The sequence below is a fragment of the Penaeus chinensis genome, chromosome 19 (assembly GCF_019202785.1).
Source record: "Penaeus chinensis breed Huanghai No. 1 chromosome 19, ASM1920278v2, whole genome shotgun sequence".
NCBI classification, from domain to species: Eukaryota; Metazoa; Arthropoda; class Malacostraca; order Decapoda; family Penaeidae; genus Penaeus; species Penaeus chinensis.
Window position 1 is genome coordinate 11,822,059 of NC_061837.1, and position 20,677 is coordinate 11,842,735.

Here is a 20,677-nt window from a genome sequence, read left to right on the forward strand (position 1 = left end):
CTTTTCTTTTCTCTTCTTTTTTCTTTTCTTTTCTTTTCTTTTCTATTATTTTTTCTTTTCTTTTTTTCCTTCATTTCTTTTCTTTTCTTCTCTTTTCTTTTCTTTTTCTTTTTAATTTTTTCTTTTCTTTTTCTTTTTCTTTTCACTTATTTTCTTTCCTTTCTCTTCTTTTCTTTCCTTTTTTCTTTTTTTTCTTTTCTTTTCTTTTCTTTTTTCTTTTTTCTTTTCTTTTTTCTTCCTTTTTCTTTTCTTTTTTCTTCCTTTTTTTCTTTTCTTTTTCTGTTCTTTTTCATTTTCTTTAATAGGGATGTAAACTGTAGTTCAGATTCGGGAAATTTTGATGTATTTGTGGGGTTAAGGTTTACAGTAGCACTAAAATATAGAAAGAATGTGTCTCGAGATCTTGCCAGTCACGAAATATATATATCCATATGCAAATACAGATAGATAGACAGACGGATAAATATCTCGATATGATGGATATAGAGATATCATACAATTATGTAAATAGATTGATATAGATAACAGGTGTGTACATCTATGCAATATGAAATTAATAGATATATATAGATAACAGATGTGTACATCTATGCAATATAAATCTCAATAAGATGATAGACTGACAGATAGATAGAGCTAAACATATTCTCCCGCTAGAATATAATCAGGTAGGTGGATGTAGATAGATACATTTATATCCTTCTCATACGATAGATAGAAAGATTGGTAGATATAGACACACATCTATATTCTCCTCCTTATAGAGCACAGATATAGAAATAAATCTACAATATTTTCCTCTCAGACGATGGAGGGACATATGAACATAACTAAATATATTAAAAGGTTGTCAGATATATATATCCTCCCCCATCAGATGGCAAAGAGAAGTACAGGCATATATAAATGTACAGTACATCTATATTCCTCTTCAAAGGACAGATAGACATGATATATGTATGTCTACTGTATGCCCCCAGCTCACTCCTCACATGGTGGATAGAAGAAGAGAGAAATAGATACAGAAATAAATATCTATTTCTATTTTTCTCCTAGAGTAGAAAGGCGGTGAGATATGAATATACAAGTCTGTATTCCGACCCTCAGAAAATAGATGGGTTAATTGACAGATTGATGTAACTATTTGGTAATAGATATGGATTGATTAATAGATATATATGAATTAATTGACAAATAGATATAGCTAATAGACAGGAAGATAGAGTCAATACGTGATATGATTTGAAGGCGGATAGATATACCAGACAGCACACAGATAGAAATCGCCAGTAGACAGATAAATATAGTCAATAGACAGGTAGATATACCCAAGTGACAGATAAATATAACCAAAAGATATATAGATACAGTCACTAGACAGCTATAGCTAATAAACGGATAGACAGAGCTAGTAGGCGGATTGATATAACCAAAACATAGATAGACACAACCAATAGACAGATAGATGAAGCCGCTAAACAGACAGCTTCATCCACTAGACAAATAAACATACCCAACAGACACACAGACTCAAAGTAACATACCCACAGACCCAGCCCAAAACCTCTCTCTCTCTCCCCGCCCGCAGATGATGGCCAGCACGACGTTCCTCCTGTCGCTGCAGAACTTCCCCAAGGACACCATCAACGACGAGGTGGTGGAGCTGCTGGAGCCCTACTTCGACATGGAGGACTACGACATGGAGACGGCGAAGAGGGTGTGCGGCGACGTGGCGGGCCTCCTGTCGTGGACCCGCGCCATGGCTGTCTTCTTCGGCGTCAATAAGGAGGTCCTGCCGCTGAAGGTACGGAGGGAGGGGGAGGGGGAGGGTGCTGGTCGGTGGGGAGGGGTGGGGGGTGTAGGAGTGTGGGTGGGTGTGGGGGTAGGGGTGAGTGTTGGGAGGAGAGGTGTGGATGTGTGTTTGGGGGGTGGGGTGAGTTTGGGGAGGAGGGTCGGTGGGTGGGTGGATGTGTGTGGGGGTGAGTGTTGGGAGGAGGGTGGGTGGGTGGATGTGTGGGGGTGGGGGGGAGTGTGGGGAGGAAGGTGGGGTGAGTGGGTGGATGTGTGTGGGGGTGGGAGTGAGTGTGGGTGGGTGGGTGGGTGTATGTGTGTTGGGGTGAGTGTGAAGAGGTGGGTGGGTGGAGATTGGTGTGGGAGAGGAGGTTGAGTGGGTAGCTGTATGGATGTGGGGGTGTGGGGGTTAAAGGGTTGGTGGGTTTCGGGGTGAAAGGATGGGTGTGGGTGGGTGGCTGGGTTGTGGAGGTGAGGGGTTGATGGGTAAATGGGTGGCGTGCTTGTGTGTGTGTGTTTTTTTTTTTTTACAGTTCTTTTGCACTTGTATGTTTATTACGCAGTGTCTTATGCTATGATGGACAGAGTGTTTTGAACAGAATGCGTTAGTATGCATTATGTTTTATATTGTTTTAAGACTATTATTAACGATCTTAGAGCATTTGAACAAATCCTATAAAAATAATTTGTATTAATCTTCCTCTCCCTTTTCCTTCAACCTCCTCTCCATAATGAAATCACCTCCCTCAAAAAAAAATCAATTTCTCCCTGTTCCATCCTTCTTCCCGTCCTCCTCCCTTCTTTCCCTCACTCTCTACCTCCCCCCCCCCCTAATTTTTCTTCATTCCTTCCCTTCACCCTCTCCACCTTTCACCCCTTCCCCTAATACTCCCCCATTCCTTCCTTCCCCTCACCCTCACCCCTTTCTTCCCTCCCATAACCCCATGCATTCCTTCCCCTTACATTCCTTTCCCTTTCCCTCCCCTCTCCCCACCTTCCCACACACACAGGCCAACCTCGCCCTACAAGAAGCCCGCCTGCGTGTGGCCATGGCGGACCTGGAGCGAGCGCAGGCCGAACTGGACGAGAAGGAACGCGAACTCGACGTCGTGCGCGGTCAGTACCAAGTGGCTCTGGCTGAGAAACAGAAGCTGATCGATGCCGCTGACGTCTGCAGGAGGAAGATGCAGGCAGCGGCCACCCTCATCAACGGCCTGGCTGGGGAGAAAGTTCGCTGGACGGAACAGAGTAAAGCTTTTCGGGAGCAGCTGGGCCGGTGAGTGAGAGAAGGGGGGGGGGGGGGGGGAGTGGACAGGGATAATAATTGTAAAGGGTAATGATAATGATAAAGGTAATGGTAATTACTGTAATGATGATTAAAGCACTAACAAAATGAATAGGATTGTATTGATGATAAAATTATAATAATTATAAAAGCAATACACTGCTACTATTACAGCTAATATTATTATTATCGTTCTTATAGTTGTGATAGTATTTCTAATGAGAATAATACTAATAACATTGGTAAATAAAACCATAATCATATTACTAACGGTAGTGATCATGATGATATTAATGGCACTAGTCATAGTGATATTAGTAAAGAAAAATATGATAGAATAATGGTAAGAATGACGGCGGTAAAAGAGAAGATACATATATATATACATATATATGTATATATATGTAATAAACACACACACACACACACACACACACACACACACACACACACACACACACACACACACACACACACACACATATCACACACACATACACACATATCACACAGACACGCATACATACACACACACACACACACACACACACACACACACACACACACACACACACACACACACACACATACATATCACACACACACACACACACACACACACACACACACACACACACACACACACACACACACATATCACACACACAAACACACACACGCATAAATACACACACAACACACACACACACACACACACACACACACACACACACACACACACACACACACACATCACACACACAAACAAACACACGAATAAATACACACACACACGCGCGCGCGCGCGCGCATAAATACACACACACATATCACACACACACGCATAAATACACACACACACACACACACACACACACACACACATATCACACACACACACACACGCATAAACTCATGGCATCCATGTCTTTACAACCAACACGATACCCCCCCCCCCCCTCGCAACGAGCAGTCACTCCTGCAAAGCCAAACTCTCGCAAAACCAAGTCCTTCCCGGCCTCCAACAGCACGCCATAAAGCCCCATCCTTGCTCACAGCCTGGTGGGCGACGTGCTGGTGACCACGGCCTTCCTCTCGTACGCCGGGCCCTTCAACCAGGAGTACAGGACCAGGATGACGTCCAGCTGGAGGGAGATGCTCGACACGAGGAAGATACCTTACACCGGCGCCCTGGATATTACTACGTGGCTTGTTGATAATGCAACTGTGAGTAGTTGTTGGTAGAGTGGCTGTAAGGTGTTGGTGGGGAAGAAACTGTAAGTTATTGTTGGTGGGGAAGAAACTGCAAGTTACTGTTGGTGGAGAAGAAACTGTAAGTTGCTGTTGGTGGTGAAGAAATTGTAAGTTACTGTTGGTGGGGAAGAAACTGTAAGTTACTGTTGGTGGGGAAGAAACTGTAAGTTACTGTTGGTGGGGAAGAAACTGTAAGTTACTGTTGGTGGGGAAGAAACTGTAAGTTACTGTTGGTGGGGAAGAAACTGTAAGTTACTGTTGGTGGGGAAGAAACTGCAAGTTACTGTTGGTAAAGTAACCGTAAGTTATCGGTAATGTATCTTCTATTTATAGTTGATGATTGTCATTTTTATAAAGTAGTTGTCATTTGTTGATAGGGCAGTTATAAGTAGTTGGTAAAGTAATTGATAACTGTAAGTAGATTATAAACCAGTTGAAATTCGCTGAAAAATCATCTGTATGCAGTTATCGACGAAGGAACGGCAAGCAAATGTGATGAAAACCGAATAAATAACGAAAGAAAAAACAAAACAGCATACCCAAAGAGTACAACCAAGACTCATAAAAAAGCAACGTACTTTATCCAGACTTTACAGATTTCTTCACCCCCGTTCGACACAGGTATCTGAGTGGAATCTGCAAGGCCTCCCTAACGATGAACTGAGCATCCAGAACGGCATCATAGTTAGCAAGGCTTCCTGCTACCCTCTGCTCATAGATCCTCAGGGACAGGGCAAAATCTGGATCAAAAATCGGGAATCTTCTAATGAGTTGCAGGTGAGTGATGTTAGTTGATCGCGAAGACTAATGATAAGGATGATGGTAATAAAAACGCCGCTCTCTCTTTCTTTCTTTCTTTCTTACGTCATATATCGTCCTTTAAAGCAATGCTAACAAATATTTACGATTTTTATAGTAGAGTGATAATATAAATAATATAAAATAATATGAATACTAAACTCGCTGTTGATGTGGATAAGAATTCAGTTATAAAAAAAAAATCTGGTAATCCGTCACAACAACAACAAAAAACTAAAAGTATATATATATATATATATATATATATATATATATATCAAAGGCCCGTGAAACATTCATCACCATACGCGTTGACAAACACATTATACTAAAATAAAATAGATTAAAAGAATAAATTAATTAATTAATTAAAAAAAAAAATAAACATCTACCAAACAACACAACATACCCATCCTTAAAAAAAAAAAAAAAAAAATTAGACATGAAAACGTAAAACAAAAAACAAAACAAAAAAATCAATCAATAAAAAAACCCGCAAAAAAACAGCATCTCAAACCACTCTCTTTCAGATTTCTTCGCTGAACCACAAGTACTTCCGCACGCACCTCGAGGACTCCTTGTCTCTCGGGCGGCCGCTGCTCATCGAGGACGTCGCTGAGGAACTGGACCCTGTCTTGGACAACCTCCTCGAGAGAAACTTCATCAAGTCGGGATCGATACTGAAGGTGCGTGGAGGGAGGGTGTGGTCTTGGATTCTGTTTTTGATTATTATTATTGTTATTATTGTTGTTATTATTATTATTATCATTTTTTTTTTTTTTGGGGGGGGGGGGTGATGATATTAGGTGATATTTTTATTTGGCGTTGCTTTTTTTTTTTTTCTTTTCTTTTTTTGCTAATTGGGATGTCAAAATAAAATGACACTGCAGTGTATATAAATCATTCCTGCCATTCTTCCCTCTCTCCTCCTCCTCTTCCTCTTCCTTTTCTTTTCTTTTCTTTGTCTTCCTTCTCCTGTTCCTTCATCTCTTCTTCTCTCTCCTTCTCAGTAATATGTTAATTACATTCCCCTCCCCTTCTTCTTCTTCTTCTTTTCCTTCCTCCTCCCTTCTTCTTCTTCTCCTTCCTCCTCCCTTCTTCTTCTTCTCCTTCCTCCTCCTCTTTCATCTCCTTCTCCTCCTTCTCCTTCTCCCTCTTCCTCTTCTTCCTCCACCTGCTCTCCCTACATCCTCTTTTTCCCCGACCGCCCTCCTCGTTTCCTTCCTTCTCTTATTCATCCTTTTTGCCCTCCTCCTTTCCCCTCCATCCCTCTTCTTTCCCTCCTTCTCTCCCTTCATCTTTCTTCGTTTCCTTCTTTCTCTTCCTCTAAACTATCTTTTCCGCCCATCCTTTTCTCCCCCTCCATCCTTTCCGCCCCCTCCCTCCTTTTCCCCTTCTATCCTTCTTCTTTTCCCTCCTTTTCTCCCTCCATCATCCCTTTTCCGCCCTCCTCCTTCTCCTCTCCATCCTTTTCGCCCCTCCCCCCTCCTTTCCCCTCTCCATCCTTCTTTTTTTTACCTTCTTCTCCCCCTCCATCCCTTTTCCCCTTCTCCCCCTCCAGCCCCTTTCCCCTTCTCCCCCTCCATCCCCTTTCCCCTTCTCCCCCTCCATCCCCTTTTTCCCCTTCTCACTGACGCGCGTATCGCTGTCTCCCCAACCAGGTTCTCGTCGGCGACAAGGAGTGCGACGTGATGCCCGGCTTCATGCTCTACATCACGACGAAGCTGCCCAACCCCGCCTACACCCCGGAGATCTCGGCGAAGACATCGATCATTGACTTTACGGTCACGGTGCACGGCTTGGAGGACCAGCTGTTGGGTGAGTCGGTCCTTGGCGAGGGAGAGGGAGAGGGAGAGGGAGAAGGAAACCTTGTCTAGGATTTTTTTTTTTTTTTGTTTTTTTGTTTTTTTTGGGGGGGGGGTCTGGAGAAAAGTAGATTGTGGAGAAAAAGGGTGGTGAGGGGGGGGGGGGAGGATTTAGGGTATTGTGGAAGGGGAAGGGAAGGATTGGCAAGTTTGTCTAGGAATTTGGGGGAGAAAAGAAAATTAGAGGGGAAAAGGCTTGGGAAATATGAGCGGTACTAGGGAAGGAGAGACAGAGAATTGGGAACATTTTATATGAATTAAAGAAAAAAAGGGGAAAAGGGGTTTGGGAAAATGTAGGGTACTAGGGAAGGGAAGGGATTATTGTGAAAATAATGAGGGAAAAGGGTTGGGAAAAATAATGGTTATTGCGGAAGGGGACGTAAAAGATTGGAAACCTTTTGGGGAAGGTTGAGGAAGAAAGGATATGTATGTGTGTGTGTATGTACATATATATATATATATATATATATATATGTGTGTGTGTGTGTGTGTGTGTGTGTGTGTGTGTGTGTTGTGTGTGTATGTGTGTGTTGTGTGTGTGTGTGTGTGTGTGTGTGTGTGTGTGTGTGTGTGTGTGTGTGTACATATATATAAACATATATGATATGTACATATATATATATATATACATATATATTACATATATATATACATATATATATATATATATATATATATATATATATATAACGCTTAGTGGAAATAAAGAGGTGTGGAAGCCGAGAAGTTGAAGGTTGTATTTCTTCGTGAAGGCGTTGAAAGTTACGGTCTTGACTGACCCTGGCTTTAGGAACAGCAACGTTAACTTGGACACGTTTTCGTTGGGCAGGCCGAGTGATTCGCACGGAGAAGAGCGACCTGGAGAGCGAGCGCGTGGCTTTGATCGAGGAGGTGATGGAGAACAAGAGGAGGATGAAGGAGCTCGAGGATAACCTTCTGTATCGTCTTACTTCGGTCAAGGTAGGAGTACAGTTCGGAGGATGGAGGAGTTCTCTTTCTTTTTCTTCCTTTATCGGATTCTGCTTCTCTGTCTGTCTATCTCTTTCTCAACCACTCTCTTCCCCTGTCCCTCCCTGCCTCCCTCCCTTCGCCCTCTCCCTCCCTCCCTCCCTTCGCTCTCTCCCTCCCTTCCTCCCTTTCTCTTCCTATGTCTTCATCTGTATCACCCCCTCTCATTTGTTTTTCTTCTTTCTAAAATTCTCCCACTTTCTCTCTCCCTCTCCGTTTACAAAAGACCAGGGAAATTATTTAATGGAAACAGCTAGTAACCACGATCACAGATTTCTCGAAAAAAATCATAACAAATTCAGAACCTAATTACGAAAATCTCAACTAGGGATCCTTGGTAGACGACGAAGACCTGATCATGGTGTTGCAAGACACGAAGTCAACCGCGCAGGACGTGAGCACCAAGTTGCAAATTGCATCGGAGACGGAGAGGAAGATCAACGGCGCTCGGGAGGAGTATCGCCCTGTGGCAACACGCGGCTCGATCCTCTATTTCCTCATCACTGACATGGCGGCGGTCAACTGCATGTACCAGACCTCCCTCAGGCAGTTCCTGGTGCTCTTCGATATGTCCATGACGAAGTGAGTTGTGCTGGCGGTGCCGAGTGATGTCGGTCAAACACGGAAGCGTATAGAAGCGCGCGCATTGGATGTAGATACATATGACAACAGACGTACAATTCATACAAATACTACATTACTACACTGACACATACACACACAAGCTCCTACAACCAACAAAGCCACACACTATATACGAAATATACACACCATATCCAAGAAGCTCCTAGAAAGACTATGACCGAACTCATCATTCGGCCACCTTCGTTTTTCGGAGGCACTTTGAACACTAGTGATTTTACTGGACACGCTTCAAACTCCCTCCCTGATTGTACTACGATTGTAGTCTTCAGTGTCATCATTGCTTGTTACAATAGCCTCCCAGGACCGACACCGCAATGGAACGTTATATTCAGATTTGGTCCGCAGTGGGATCAAACAGTGCAACGTAAAGAACTTACTCATTCACATCCCCACAGTATAGTCGAAAATGGGAATTGGTTGTACTTTTCGATCTTTTTCATATTTATTTTAGAATAATGTTTGATTATATCGCGTTGTATACTTTTAAGTCTAATCTTTCCTGTTTAATTTCGCTCTTAATAAGAAATAAGTGCAGTGTATGATTTTTCTTCATATACATTTAAAATATTTCTACTGAATGGTTTTCAAGCAACAGCAATAGTTTTAACCAAGTGTCTCCTCATCCATTTGGACACACGCAATATCAACCAAAATAAATTAGGGAAAAATATAGAAGACAATCTCTCCGCCTATTTAACCCCCCCCCCCCCTCCTCCAGATCAGACCGCAGTAACACGTCCAAAGGGCGAATCAACAACATCATCAAATTCCTGACGTTGCAAGTGTGGCGGAATGCCTGTCGGGGCTTCTACGAGAGGCATAAGTTCCTTTTCACGCTCCTCCTGGCGATGAAGATTGATCTGCAGTCGGGTCACATCGGGCATCATGAGTTTATGAAGTTTATTAAGGTAAGGAGGTGGATGGAGGAAGAGTGGTCGAGGTTAGTGTCATGGCGCTTGTGAAATGAGTTGGTGGTTTGTGAGGTTTAGAATGTTGTGTTACAAGGATTATAGATGTCTCTCTCTCTCTCTCTCTCTCTCTCTCTCTCTCTCTCTCTCTCTCTCTCTCTCTCTCTCTCTCTCTCTCTCTCTCTCTCTCCTCTCTCTCCTCTCTCCCTCTCTCTCTCTCCTCTCTCTCTCTCTCTCTCTCTCTCTCTCTCTCTCTCTCTCTCTCTCTCTCTCTCTCTCTCTCTCTCTCTCTCTCTCTCTCTCTCTCTCTCCTCTCTCCCTCTCTCTCTCTCTCTCTCTCTCTCTCTCTCTCTCTCTCTCTCTCTCTCTCTCTCCTCTCTCTCCATCTTCCTTGCTCATTTTCCTTTCCCTCTCCTCTGTATCTCCTTCTCCCTCTACTTCTCCCTCTTACGCTCTCCCTTTCCCTCTCCCTCTCCCTCTCCCTCTCCCTCTCCCTCTCCCTCTCCTTCTCCCTCTCCCTTTCCCCCTCATTAGGGCGGAGCTTCCCTGGACCTGAAGGCGGTGCAGCCCAAGCCCTTCCGCTGGATCCTCGACATCACGTGGCTCAACCTGGTCGAACTCAGCAAGCTCCCTCAGTTCGTCAACATCCTCAGCCAGATAACGGAGAGCGAGCGAGACTGGAAGCAGTGGTTCGAGAAGGAAAAACCCGAGGAGGTATTTATTTGTTTTTATTTTTATTATTTTGACGATCTTTTTTTTTTTCTTCTTCTTTTCTTTTCTTGTTTTGTCTTGTCTGTTCGAGTGATTGTTTGATGTTTGTTTATTCAGCTTATTCATTTGTTCGTTCTCTCCCACTTTCTTTCAGTTTTTTTGTTTTTTTTTAATTATTGTTTTGTTGTTTATATACATAAAATGGATTTATAGGTGGGTAGGTATGATAGCTTATCTAAATGTAGATGAACTTGTTATGTACTAAACTACTCTAAAAAAAAGGTATAGATGAAATATCGCCCCAAATCACATAATAACGTAATATTAACATCCCAAACCTATAGAATTACTCACAAAAGAGATACGAGCAAAAAATTCATAATCTCCAAACAAGACATCATTCGTTAACAACAACTTCTTTCTGCCAATTATTCGCAGGAGGAGCTGCCTTGTGGGTACTCGCGGTCCCTGGACATGTTTCGACAGCTGCTTATGCTTCGCTCCTGGTGTCCGGATCGCACGCTGTCTCAGGCCCGCAGATACATCCGCAGTAAGTGAAAGAAAATCGTACTTGTCTTTAAGAAGAGTTTTTTTTTTTTTTTTAGATGTGAAAGAAAATATATTATAGCCTTTATTTCAGTGTTTTTTTGTTTTATTTATATAGGGTACTTATGAGGATGCGGTTTATTTCCCCAGTTCTTCATAACGTTCAATGTTTACTTTTTTATCTTCGTCTTCTTCTCTGATAATAATCCACTTTTTATATACACCAGGTTCTCTCGGGGAACAGTTCGCCGACAGTGTTATCCTGGACCTCGAATCCACGTGGGAGGAATCGGACAACCGAACGCCGCTAGTGTGCTTCCTGTCTCAGGGTTCGGATCCGTCCGTTCAGATCGAGACTTTGGCGAAGGCGAAGGAAATGGGTGAGTCTCCTGTTTTCGGGACTAGAAGAGGGGAAGTGGGACAGTGAGGGAGGGGATGGAGAGAGAGAGAGGGGGAGAGGGAGAGGGAGAAGGGATAAAGAAAGAGAGAGAGAAAGACAACAGATTCAGAAGGTTCTCTTTATTTCTCTCTAACCCTGTTGCACGGATCGTGACTGCAGTTTCTTACTCACTAGATCTATCATTACAAGCTGCCTTTATCCCCATGAATTTAGACTTACATATATGCGCAATGACTTCCAAATCCAGTGTGTTAAACGCATATTTTTTTAGATTACATACTTTATTTCGTATACAGCCTAGGGTTGGAAAGAGTATATTGTATCTTTGATTTCGTTCGTATTTCTATGCATAACAAAGAGTTTTGTGAGAAGACTAATCTGCTTAGCAGATCTGCTTTGAGTTAACCGTGGGGCGTAAGAAATTGTCTAAAACTAAAACTTGTTTTGTACTCTCAAAATGGTTATGAAGCAACTTAGAGACAGTGGATAACCAACTGTGCCAAATATTGCATCTGTCACGAACGTCGCCACAGTTCTAAAAAAAAAATCTTATTATGAAATTTATTATTTATTTATGTCGTTGCCCATCGCTCTACGATCAGACCCCCAAGTGTAACGTTGCGACTTTCTTGCAATCGGGCCCTCACGGTAAGCATTCAGTGATGATGAGTCAGTTGAGAGACCTAAACAGCTGAGAGAGCCGGGTCACATGTATGTAATGCCCGGACGATGCTAGCCTTCGCGAATCTCACTGAAATGAGCTGAAACGTCTAAAACACTGAAGAAACAGAGGAATAGACACAGATTCCATCACCAAGAACTCTGCTTCCCGAAACCATTATTAGCCCCCGCTTACACAACTTGTTCTTCATGCAGAAATCCGCTCGATCTCCATGGGCCAAGGGCAGGAAGCGCACGCACGCAGGTTGCTGACGGAGGCCATGACAACCGGGAAGTGGCTCCTGCTGCAGAACTGCCACCTAAGCCTCGACTTCTGCCAGGAAATGCTCGACACGGTCACCGAGTCGGAGAGCATCCACAAGACGTTCCGGTTATGGATCACCACAGAGTTCCATCAGTCGTTCCCCATCGGATTACTGCAGGTAGGAATAAACGTGTGGACTCTACATGTGCAGGGTATGTGTATATCTCTTCTTTTCCTTATTTCAGTGGATTTCGTATTCATAACTAAAATATACCTCGTCTTGTGTAATGTTTAAAAATAATAAGACATTTTCTATTCTAAGGAAAACATCATATGCTACTCAGGAGCAAACACGTCTATAAAAAAAATGTTAAATCAATTTTAAATACAGCCTCTAAATTCTCAGTGTATACAAAGCTACCTCCGATTTCCTCACACCATTCTCGCATTCTCTTTATTTACAGATTTCCATCAAGTTCACCAACGAACCTCCTCAGGGCATCCGGGCCAGTCTCAAGAGGACGTATGGAGATGTCTCACAGGTAACTTTTTGTATACATGCTTATGGTGTACTTTCTTTCTTCTTTCTTGTACTTTCTGACGTACTCTTTACTGGTGTGCTTTTTAAAATTCGGTTTTCTTATTTTTAGGTATTATTTTTATTAATATGATTGGTGAAAATCTACATCGGGAATAAAGCGTTTTAGCAATCAGAATACATATCTCCCCCTCTCGAAAACCCTATTGGTTTTTTTTACCCGTCAGGAATCATCCCCATCTATCACCCTACAGGACTTTCTTTATCTATCAAGAACCATCTACACCCATACCTTCCTCTCTCGGAAATATAACACGAGTCTATCAACCCAAAACCACCCATACGTATCACCCTCTCGAAAACCCCACAGGACCTGCTAGACTACTCCAACGCCCACCAGTGGCCGCGACTCCTCTACGCCACCGCCTTCCTCCACACGGTCGTCCAGGAGCGAAGGAAGTACGGCGCCCTCGGCTGGAACATTCCCTACGAGTTCAACCAGGCGGACTTCCAAGCCTCCGTCCAGTTCATCCAGAACCACCTGGATGACATGGACCCGAAGAAGGTTTGCGGAAGGAGGAGGAGGAGAGCTACGAAAGAAAGGGAATGGAAGAAAGTGGATAGGAAGAATAGAGAAACAAGATATAGTAGGATGTTATGGAATGGTATTCTAGGAAAAGGAAGGAGGTAGGAGAAAGTGGATAGTGGATAGGAAGAAAAGGAAATGGGAGATAGTAGATAGGGACCACCTCAATAACACGGAAGGTTCGTGGAAGGGAAAGGGCATAGTGGATGAATAGGTGGGAAGGAGGGATGGAAGTGGAAGAAAGTGGACAATGAAACAAATTGTGAAGAAAAGGAAATATGAAATAGTAGTAGGATGGTATTCTAATAAAGGGAAGGAAATGGGAGAAAGAAGATAGTGGATAGAAAGAACAGAAGTAGGACGTAGCAGATAGGAACCACATCGTTGACATGGATCCGAAGAAGGTTCGTGGAAGGGAAAGTGGATAATAGATGAATAGGCAAGGAAATAAATGGGGGAAAGTGTATAGTGGATAGGGGAAAAGCTAAGAAATACTTGTGAGTTAATAGAAAAGGAAGATAATGCTCGATAGGAAGAGAGGAAACAGTGGATAACGGAAAAGAGGACATAATGAATAGGATGAAGGATGTTTTAGTCACTCTCGGAAGGGAAAGAGGGAGGGATGTAAGGTGCAGGAAACGAAAAGGGAAAGGATGGATATGAAAACAGGAATAAGTCAGTGGGAAAAATGAAGGAATATTTTTTTAGGCAGTTGGCTTGGGTATAACTTAATAATGTGTCTTTTTTATGGAAACTAATATGTTGGCGAACGTAAATATGCTAGATATAGTTGGTTCAGCTGCGATTTTCTTAGAGCCCTTTTTATGCATAATTTTCGCACGTGAATAAGATCTTCATTTAACATCAATTGCATCGTCACATTCCTTGCAATCTCCTTTGCAGGGTGTGTCTTGGGTTACCCTATGTTACATGCTTGGAGAAATTCAATATGGCGGTCGAGTCACGGAGGACTTCGACAAGAGATTGTTACTCACCTTCCTCCATGTCTGGTTTAACGAGCGACTTCTGACTTCTGAATTTAAGTAAGTAGCGTAAAAAGTAAGAAAAAAAAGATGTTTAGTATTTTGTTGGGTGATCATTAAAGGGAAGTGTTCTGTGATGATAATTTTTATGTGGAAATATGATTCTTTTTTTTTCAATACTCCCTAATTAACTAAGGAATGTCTTATCCATATTACAAAAATATAATTAATTGTGTTATGAAGCTGTGGCCTTCAAATATATCCACATCAAACATTTAAAATAACAATGTTTACGATTCGAAAGCAATAAAAAAGTTAACCAAGACACCGTGTTGTAATACCAATATATCGACACTTAAATGCATTTGTCTTCAAAGGTTCTATCAGGGTTACGGTCTGCCTTCGTGCAAATGCCAAGCGGAGTACCTGGAATTCATTAACCTGCTTCCGACCACCGATTCTCCGGAAGTCTTCGGCCTCCATCCCAACGCTGACATTACGTAAGAGAATTTAACTCTTTTGTCTTTAGATAGAGAGACAGAGACAGACATACAGAGAAGGAATGAATGAAGCACCAATTTTCGTGCAGATCCTTAATTTTTTTTTTTTTTTTTACACAGTCCCTAATTTATTGTGTAGCCCTTTTCCTATTTCCCCATATAATCCTTTTACGCAGTACCAGTTTCCATGCAGCAATTCCACACAGCATACCCCGAGCGTTCAATTTTCCATCCCACACCCCAACCGCATTCACAAACCCGCCGAAACCGACCTTGAAATCAATCCATGACCCTTCTTAACCTCGACAGGTACCAGATCAACACCGCTAAGAGCATTTTGGACACCATCCTCAGCATGCAGCCGAAGGAAGGGGGCCAGAGAGGGGGTGAGACGAGAGAGGCTGTGGTTTCGAAACTTACCAACGATATGATTGCTAAGTTGCCTAGAGACTACATTCAGCATGAGGTAATGGCGGTGCTTGGCTGGTTCTGCTCATAGTTTTGTTGGTCCTTGGTGGTTATTCAGTGTTAGTGTTAATGTTGTTATTTGTATTATTAGTGTTATTGTTATTATTATTGTTGTTGGTGGTGGTGTTATTATCATCATCATCATCATCATCATCATCAGTAGTAATTGTTATAGTAGTAATTAAATAGTTATAGTATAATTGGAAAAAAATAGTAGGAGTTTCATTATGTATCATTACTGTTGTTATCATCACTGCCACCATCATTATTAATACCGTGATCGTCTATGCCACCACCACGGATCGTCATCACCATTATCATCACCATCATTAAACACAACATTATTACTGCGACTCCTTTATCTTAAAATTTAGACCATTTCCTTTTTCATTTTCAGATTCGCGAAGCCTTGCAGCGGATGGGAGCCATATTGCCAATGAACATCTTTCTACGCCAAGAACTCGACCGGATGTTGAAGGTAGTTTGAAATCCAAAATCAGAAAGGAGAAAAAAAAATGTGACTTATATTTTACTCAGAATTTCTATAATATTGTGAACTTTTTCTTGATTTTGTTATTCGTTTTCATTTTATCCTACATCTGGTACTTTTTCTTATTGATATTATCACCATAATCATCATTATCATTATTATTATCATTATCATTATTATTATCATTATTATCATTATTATCAACATTGTTATCATTATTATCAATCATCATCATCATTATCATCATCAATCATCACCATCCTCATCAATATCACCATCATCATCATCATCAATCATCATCACCATCAATGATCACCATCCTCATCAATCATCATAATCACCATCATCATCATCTCCACCATCATCATCATCAACCATCACCATCAATCACCACCATCACCATCATCCTCATCCTTCATCACCATCATCATCAATCAACATCACCATCATCATCCTCATCAATCATCACCATCATCATCCTCATCAATCATCACCATCATCATCACCATCATCCTCATCAATCATCATCACCATCATCATCAATCATCATCACCATCATCATCAATCATCATTACCATCATCATCCTCATCAATCATCACCATCATCCTCATCAATCATCACCATCATCATCATCACCATCATCCTCATCATCACCATCATCACCATCATCATTATCATCATCACCATCATCAATCACCACCATCATCAATCATCATCATCACCATCACCACCATCCTCATCATCACCACCATCATCACCATCATCCTCATCAATCATCACCATCAATCATCATCACCATCATCAATCAACAATCCTCATCACCATCACCATTTCCCCTCTCACCGTAAAGCTCCCCCAACCAGGTGCTGAAGGTCGTCCGGCAGACGCTGAACGACCTCCTCCTGGCCATCGAAGGAACCATCATCATGAGTCCGTCCTTGAAGGAGATGCTCGACGCCATGCACGACGCGAGGATCCCTGACAAGTGGCGGAAGGTAGATACGGTGTTTTTTTGTGTGTGTTTTTGTAATTTTGTTTGTTTCTTTGTCTTTTTTTTTAAAGAAATTATCGTGGTCGTGATATTGGAGGTGGCGAAAGTGTGTGTGTGTTTGTGTGTGTGTGTGTGTGTGTGTGTTTGTGTTTGTGTGTGTGTTTGTGTGTGTGTGTGTGTGTGTGTGTGTGTGTGTGTGTGTGTGTGATTGAAGGAATATAGGTAGTGAAGGAAAGTGTAGTATCGTTTTTGTTTTTTTTCCTTCTTATCTATCTTTCTTTTGATTGGAGGAGGAAAATGGCGAAAGTACAATGTCATCGTTTTTTTTTTTCTTTCTTTCTTTCTTTTTTTCTGTTTTTCCTTCTATTTTGACGAATTATCGGAGTCATGATAAAGGAGATGGCAAGAGTAAGCGTAGTGTTTTCTTTTAGTTGAAAGAACAGAAATAGCGAAAGTAAATATATTATCTCTCTCTCTCTCTCTCTCTCTCTATCTCTCTCTCTCTCTCTCTCTCTCTCTCTCTCTCTCTTTCTTTGAGAAATGACTATGAAAGTAAAATAAAGAGAGATGGCGAGAGTAAGTGGCATATTTTAATTCGAGAAATAATCGTTGTCATAATCAAATAGGCGGCAAAAGAAGTACCTTGTTCTCTTTTGACTGGGGAAATTAGCAGTGAGAAAAGACTTGTTCGATAGTGACAAAGGTATGGTAGGAAAGGTATGGTAGTATGGTAGAATTATTGTGATAGCGTAACAGATAATGTGGTGTATAAACGTGAAACAATGTTTTGCTGTATAAACGCGTAACAGAATAATTTGACTTATAAACAATAAGCAGAGTAAGTTGGCTTATAAACGAGAAACGGAATAAATTAATGTATAAACGAGAAACAGTATCTTAATATAACGATCAATTAATTATATTTACTCTTTATATCACTCCCCTCCAGGTGTCGTGGGAATCCAGCACCCTTGGCTTCTGGTTCACGGAGCTTCTGGAAAGAGACCTACAGTTCCGTCGCTGGTACGTCCACGGGCGGCCGAAAGCTTTCTGGATCACTGGCTTTTTCAACCCGCAAGGCTTCCTGACCGCCATGAGACAGGTAAGAACGTCGCGTGAGTGGGTGAGCCGCTTTTTTTTTTTTTTTTTTTTGGGGGGGGGGGGTTCTTTGTTGTCGTTGTACCTGTTGTGTGTGTGTGGGGGGGGGGGGGTGCGCGTGTGTGTGTGTATGTGTGTGTGTGTGTGTGTGTGTGTGTGTGTGTGTGTGTGTGTGTGTGTGTGTGTGTGTGTGTGTGTGTGTGTTGTTGCTTTTTCTTAGTGATGTTGGCAATAATAATGATAATGGTAATGCTGATAATGATAACAGCGATGAAAATAACAAAAATGACAATATTGAGGCTAAGACGCAGAAACTGCATTGCAGGAGGTGACGCGCCAACACAAGGGATGGTCGCTGGACTGCGTCATTCTGCAGAATCTCGTAACACGTTTTAACCGCGAGGACATACACGAGCCACCTCCCGAAGGCGTCTATGTCTACGGCCTGTTCTTGGAGGGCGCGTCTTGGGACCGAAAACAAGGGAAACTTATGGAATCGAGAGCAAAGGTGAGATTCTGGCTTCATGGTTTTATATTTATTAATTTGTTTGGTGATATTTGGTACATAGTTGTTGTTTTTAATATCTCCGAATTTGTTGGTATTACTCCTTTTTATTAATTCCATTTATATTAAATTCCTGATATGCGTAAGATCGTTTTCGGGAAGGACATGATTTTTTTTTTTTTTTTTTTTTTTTTTGCTTTTGCTTTTGCTTTTGCTTTGTGATTTTTTTTTTTTTTATTAATTCTCAGAATTAGTTGATAATGATAATGAAATCTACCTTTGTCTCTTTATGATTCGATATCCACAAGATCACATACATTTAGCACCTCCTTTCCCTACTATTTTGTTTTTCCATTGCAGGTACTCTATGAACCAATGCCAGTGATCTACTTATACGCCGTGAATACCACGAGTGGAAAGGATCCTAATCTTTATGAGTGCCCCATATACAGGAAACCACAACGCACTGATGCCACTTACATAGGATCAATAGACTTGGAGACCGTGGACTTCCCTCCTTCGCATTGGACTCTTAGAGGCGTTGCGTTGCTCTGTGATATCAAATAAATACCTTTTTTTTTTTATAAGCATGTTCGTTGCTTATTGTATCCGTCCATCTGAATGAAACTAATAACTGCGAGTTGAATTGATATGTGTGTCATTCTGAATTGATTGTTGTTTTCTAAGAATAGAATCGTAAAGAATGTATTTAAACGTCTTAACATCATGAGTAATTAATTTCATCGTATACGTAGGAATTGGACTTACCTATTTTTATTCATATTCCATTAGATATCAATGTACTTATTTATTTCAATAGGCTTCTTATAATATGGAATAATATCAGATTTTCTATCAAAGTAGATATCGGACATTATAGATTGTGTGTCAATTCTGCTAAATACTTGATGATAATTTTGTGTCACGCGTTCGAGTGAACTATCTATTTGAACAGATAGATAGACTATCCTGTAACATCACGACTACATTCGGCTATGAAGAAAATTGACTGAATTCCAGGAAAACTGCAGCCTTCGGAATGTCAATTAAATCAAATTAATGTAAGCACTGCCTGTCAGCTCCAGAGTGAATTATTTGCTCGTGGTTTGGCAATAGTATTGACCGTCTTCCCTCTCCCTGTGAAAATATTAGATCAGTGATCTCTCTTTTTCTTCTTAATTTTTTGTAAGATTAATTACAAAAAAAAATATTATTGTTTAAAGTCCTTACGTATTAAGGACACATATTCCTGTATCCATTTTCCAATTACAACCCTATGATGCTACTACACTTGGTATTTTATCTTATCCTGTCGTGTATCTTATGCTTGTCTATGATTGTAGTATGTTAAATTGAATATCTATTGGATGGTTATTGCGAAAGGAAACTTACTGTAAAAAAGAAATACACATTTTTTAAGTAATGGTTTCTGAGGAAAACAATGGTTGAAATTTAAAACACATTTTTTTGGGGGGGAAACTATATGTATAGAAATAATGATGTTGTTTTCCACCGTAAGTATAAGCAAAACGAAAAAGAAAAATATTGACAATGGCAGAATGCGCAAACCAAGAACATCAGAAACCAATTACGAATCAAGTGAACTTATAAATCTCCATTAAGAATTCTCTAACCTCTTTCCTGAAACTGATAAGAGGGTTAGAGAAAAAAGAGCCTCTTAGAAACACTTTTCCGTTTTCTTTTTACCCGTTTTCTTCTATTCTCCATTCACTTTTCTTTCCCTTTGTCTCAACCTTCGTCGTCCTTCTTCGTCTTCGTCATGTTCGTCTTTGTCGTCGTGTTTCTTCGTCGTCAAAATTTTCTTCGTCTTTATCATCGTCCACTTCGTTTTCCTCGTATTCTCCGTCTATTTCGTTATCAGCTTATTTAATTAATTTCTTCTGGGACTTCTTCGTTCGCTTCTTTTGATTTCTCTATTTATTATTTCCTCTTCGCCTGCTGTTTCTTATCCTTTCCTCTTTCGTCCTTTCTTTCTTTCTTCTTACTCGGAGAATTCACACATAAATGCTCTGTGAATATCATTTACTCTCGTTCTCAAGAAATCCCCGAATATTCCTGGCGCTGAACATTTACACCACCGAAAATGTTTTAAAAAAAGATTAATAAATAAATTAATTAATAAGCATCTAATATATAAAAGATAAAACCAGAGAGACAAGATGCTTGAGTTGGAATGTGCCTTTAGGAACACTCACAGAAAATTAAGACATTGTATTAAAGAAGAAAACATAAGGTATTCTGTGATGGTGTTGCTGAAATTTCTTGTAAAAAAAAAAAAAAAAAAAAAAAATATATATATATAAATATATATATATATGTAAATACATATATATATATATATATATATATGAAACTTTTCA

At 40.9% G+C, this 20,677-nt stretch overlaps 1 protein-coding gene across 1 annotated transcript in view; it reads left to right on the top strand.

The window, feature by feature from the left end:
- Positions 1–19,586, top strand: part of LOC125034905 (dynein axonemal heavy chain 5-like) — an 82,746-nt gene extending 63,160 nt beyond the window's left edge. The window contains 23 exon segments of the mRNA XM_047626953.1: positions 1,589–1,804; positions 2,802–3,067; positions 4,135–4,303; positions 4,952–5,107; positions 5,659–5,814; positions 6,790–6,946; positions 7,823–7,953; positions 8,330–8,583; positions 9,365–9,554; positions 10,089–10,268; positions 10,704–10,815; positions 11,039–11,191; positions 12,088–12,314; positions 12,601–12,678; positions 13,045–13,239; positions 14,164–14,303; positions 14,621–14,743; positions 15,053–15,209; positions 15,609–15,689; positions 16,566–16,697; positions 17,643–17,795; positions 18,117–18,299; positions 18,657–19,586. Of these exon segments, the coding sequence (XP_047482909.1) occupies positions 1,589–1,804; positions 2,802–3,067; positions 4,135–4,303; positions 4,952–5,107; positions 5,659–5,814; positions 6,790–6,946; positions 7,823–7,953; positions 8,330–8,583; positions 9,365–9,554; positions 10,089–10,268; positions 10,704–10,815; positions 11,039–11,191; positions 12,088–12,314; positions 12,601–12,678; positions 13,045–13,239; positions 14,164–14,303; positions 14,621–14,743; positions 15,053–15,209; positions 15,609–15,689; positions 16,566–16,697; positions 17,643–17,795; positions 18,117–18,299; positions 18,657–18,863 (3,816 nt within the window). The 3' untranslated portion in view covers positions 18,864–19,586.
- Positions 19,587–20,677: the final 1,091 nt, after the last annotated feature.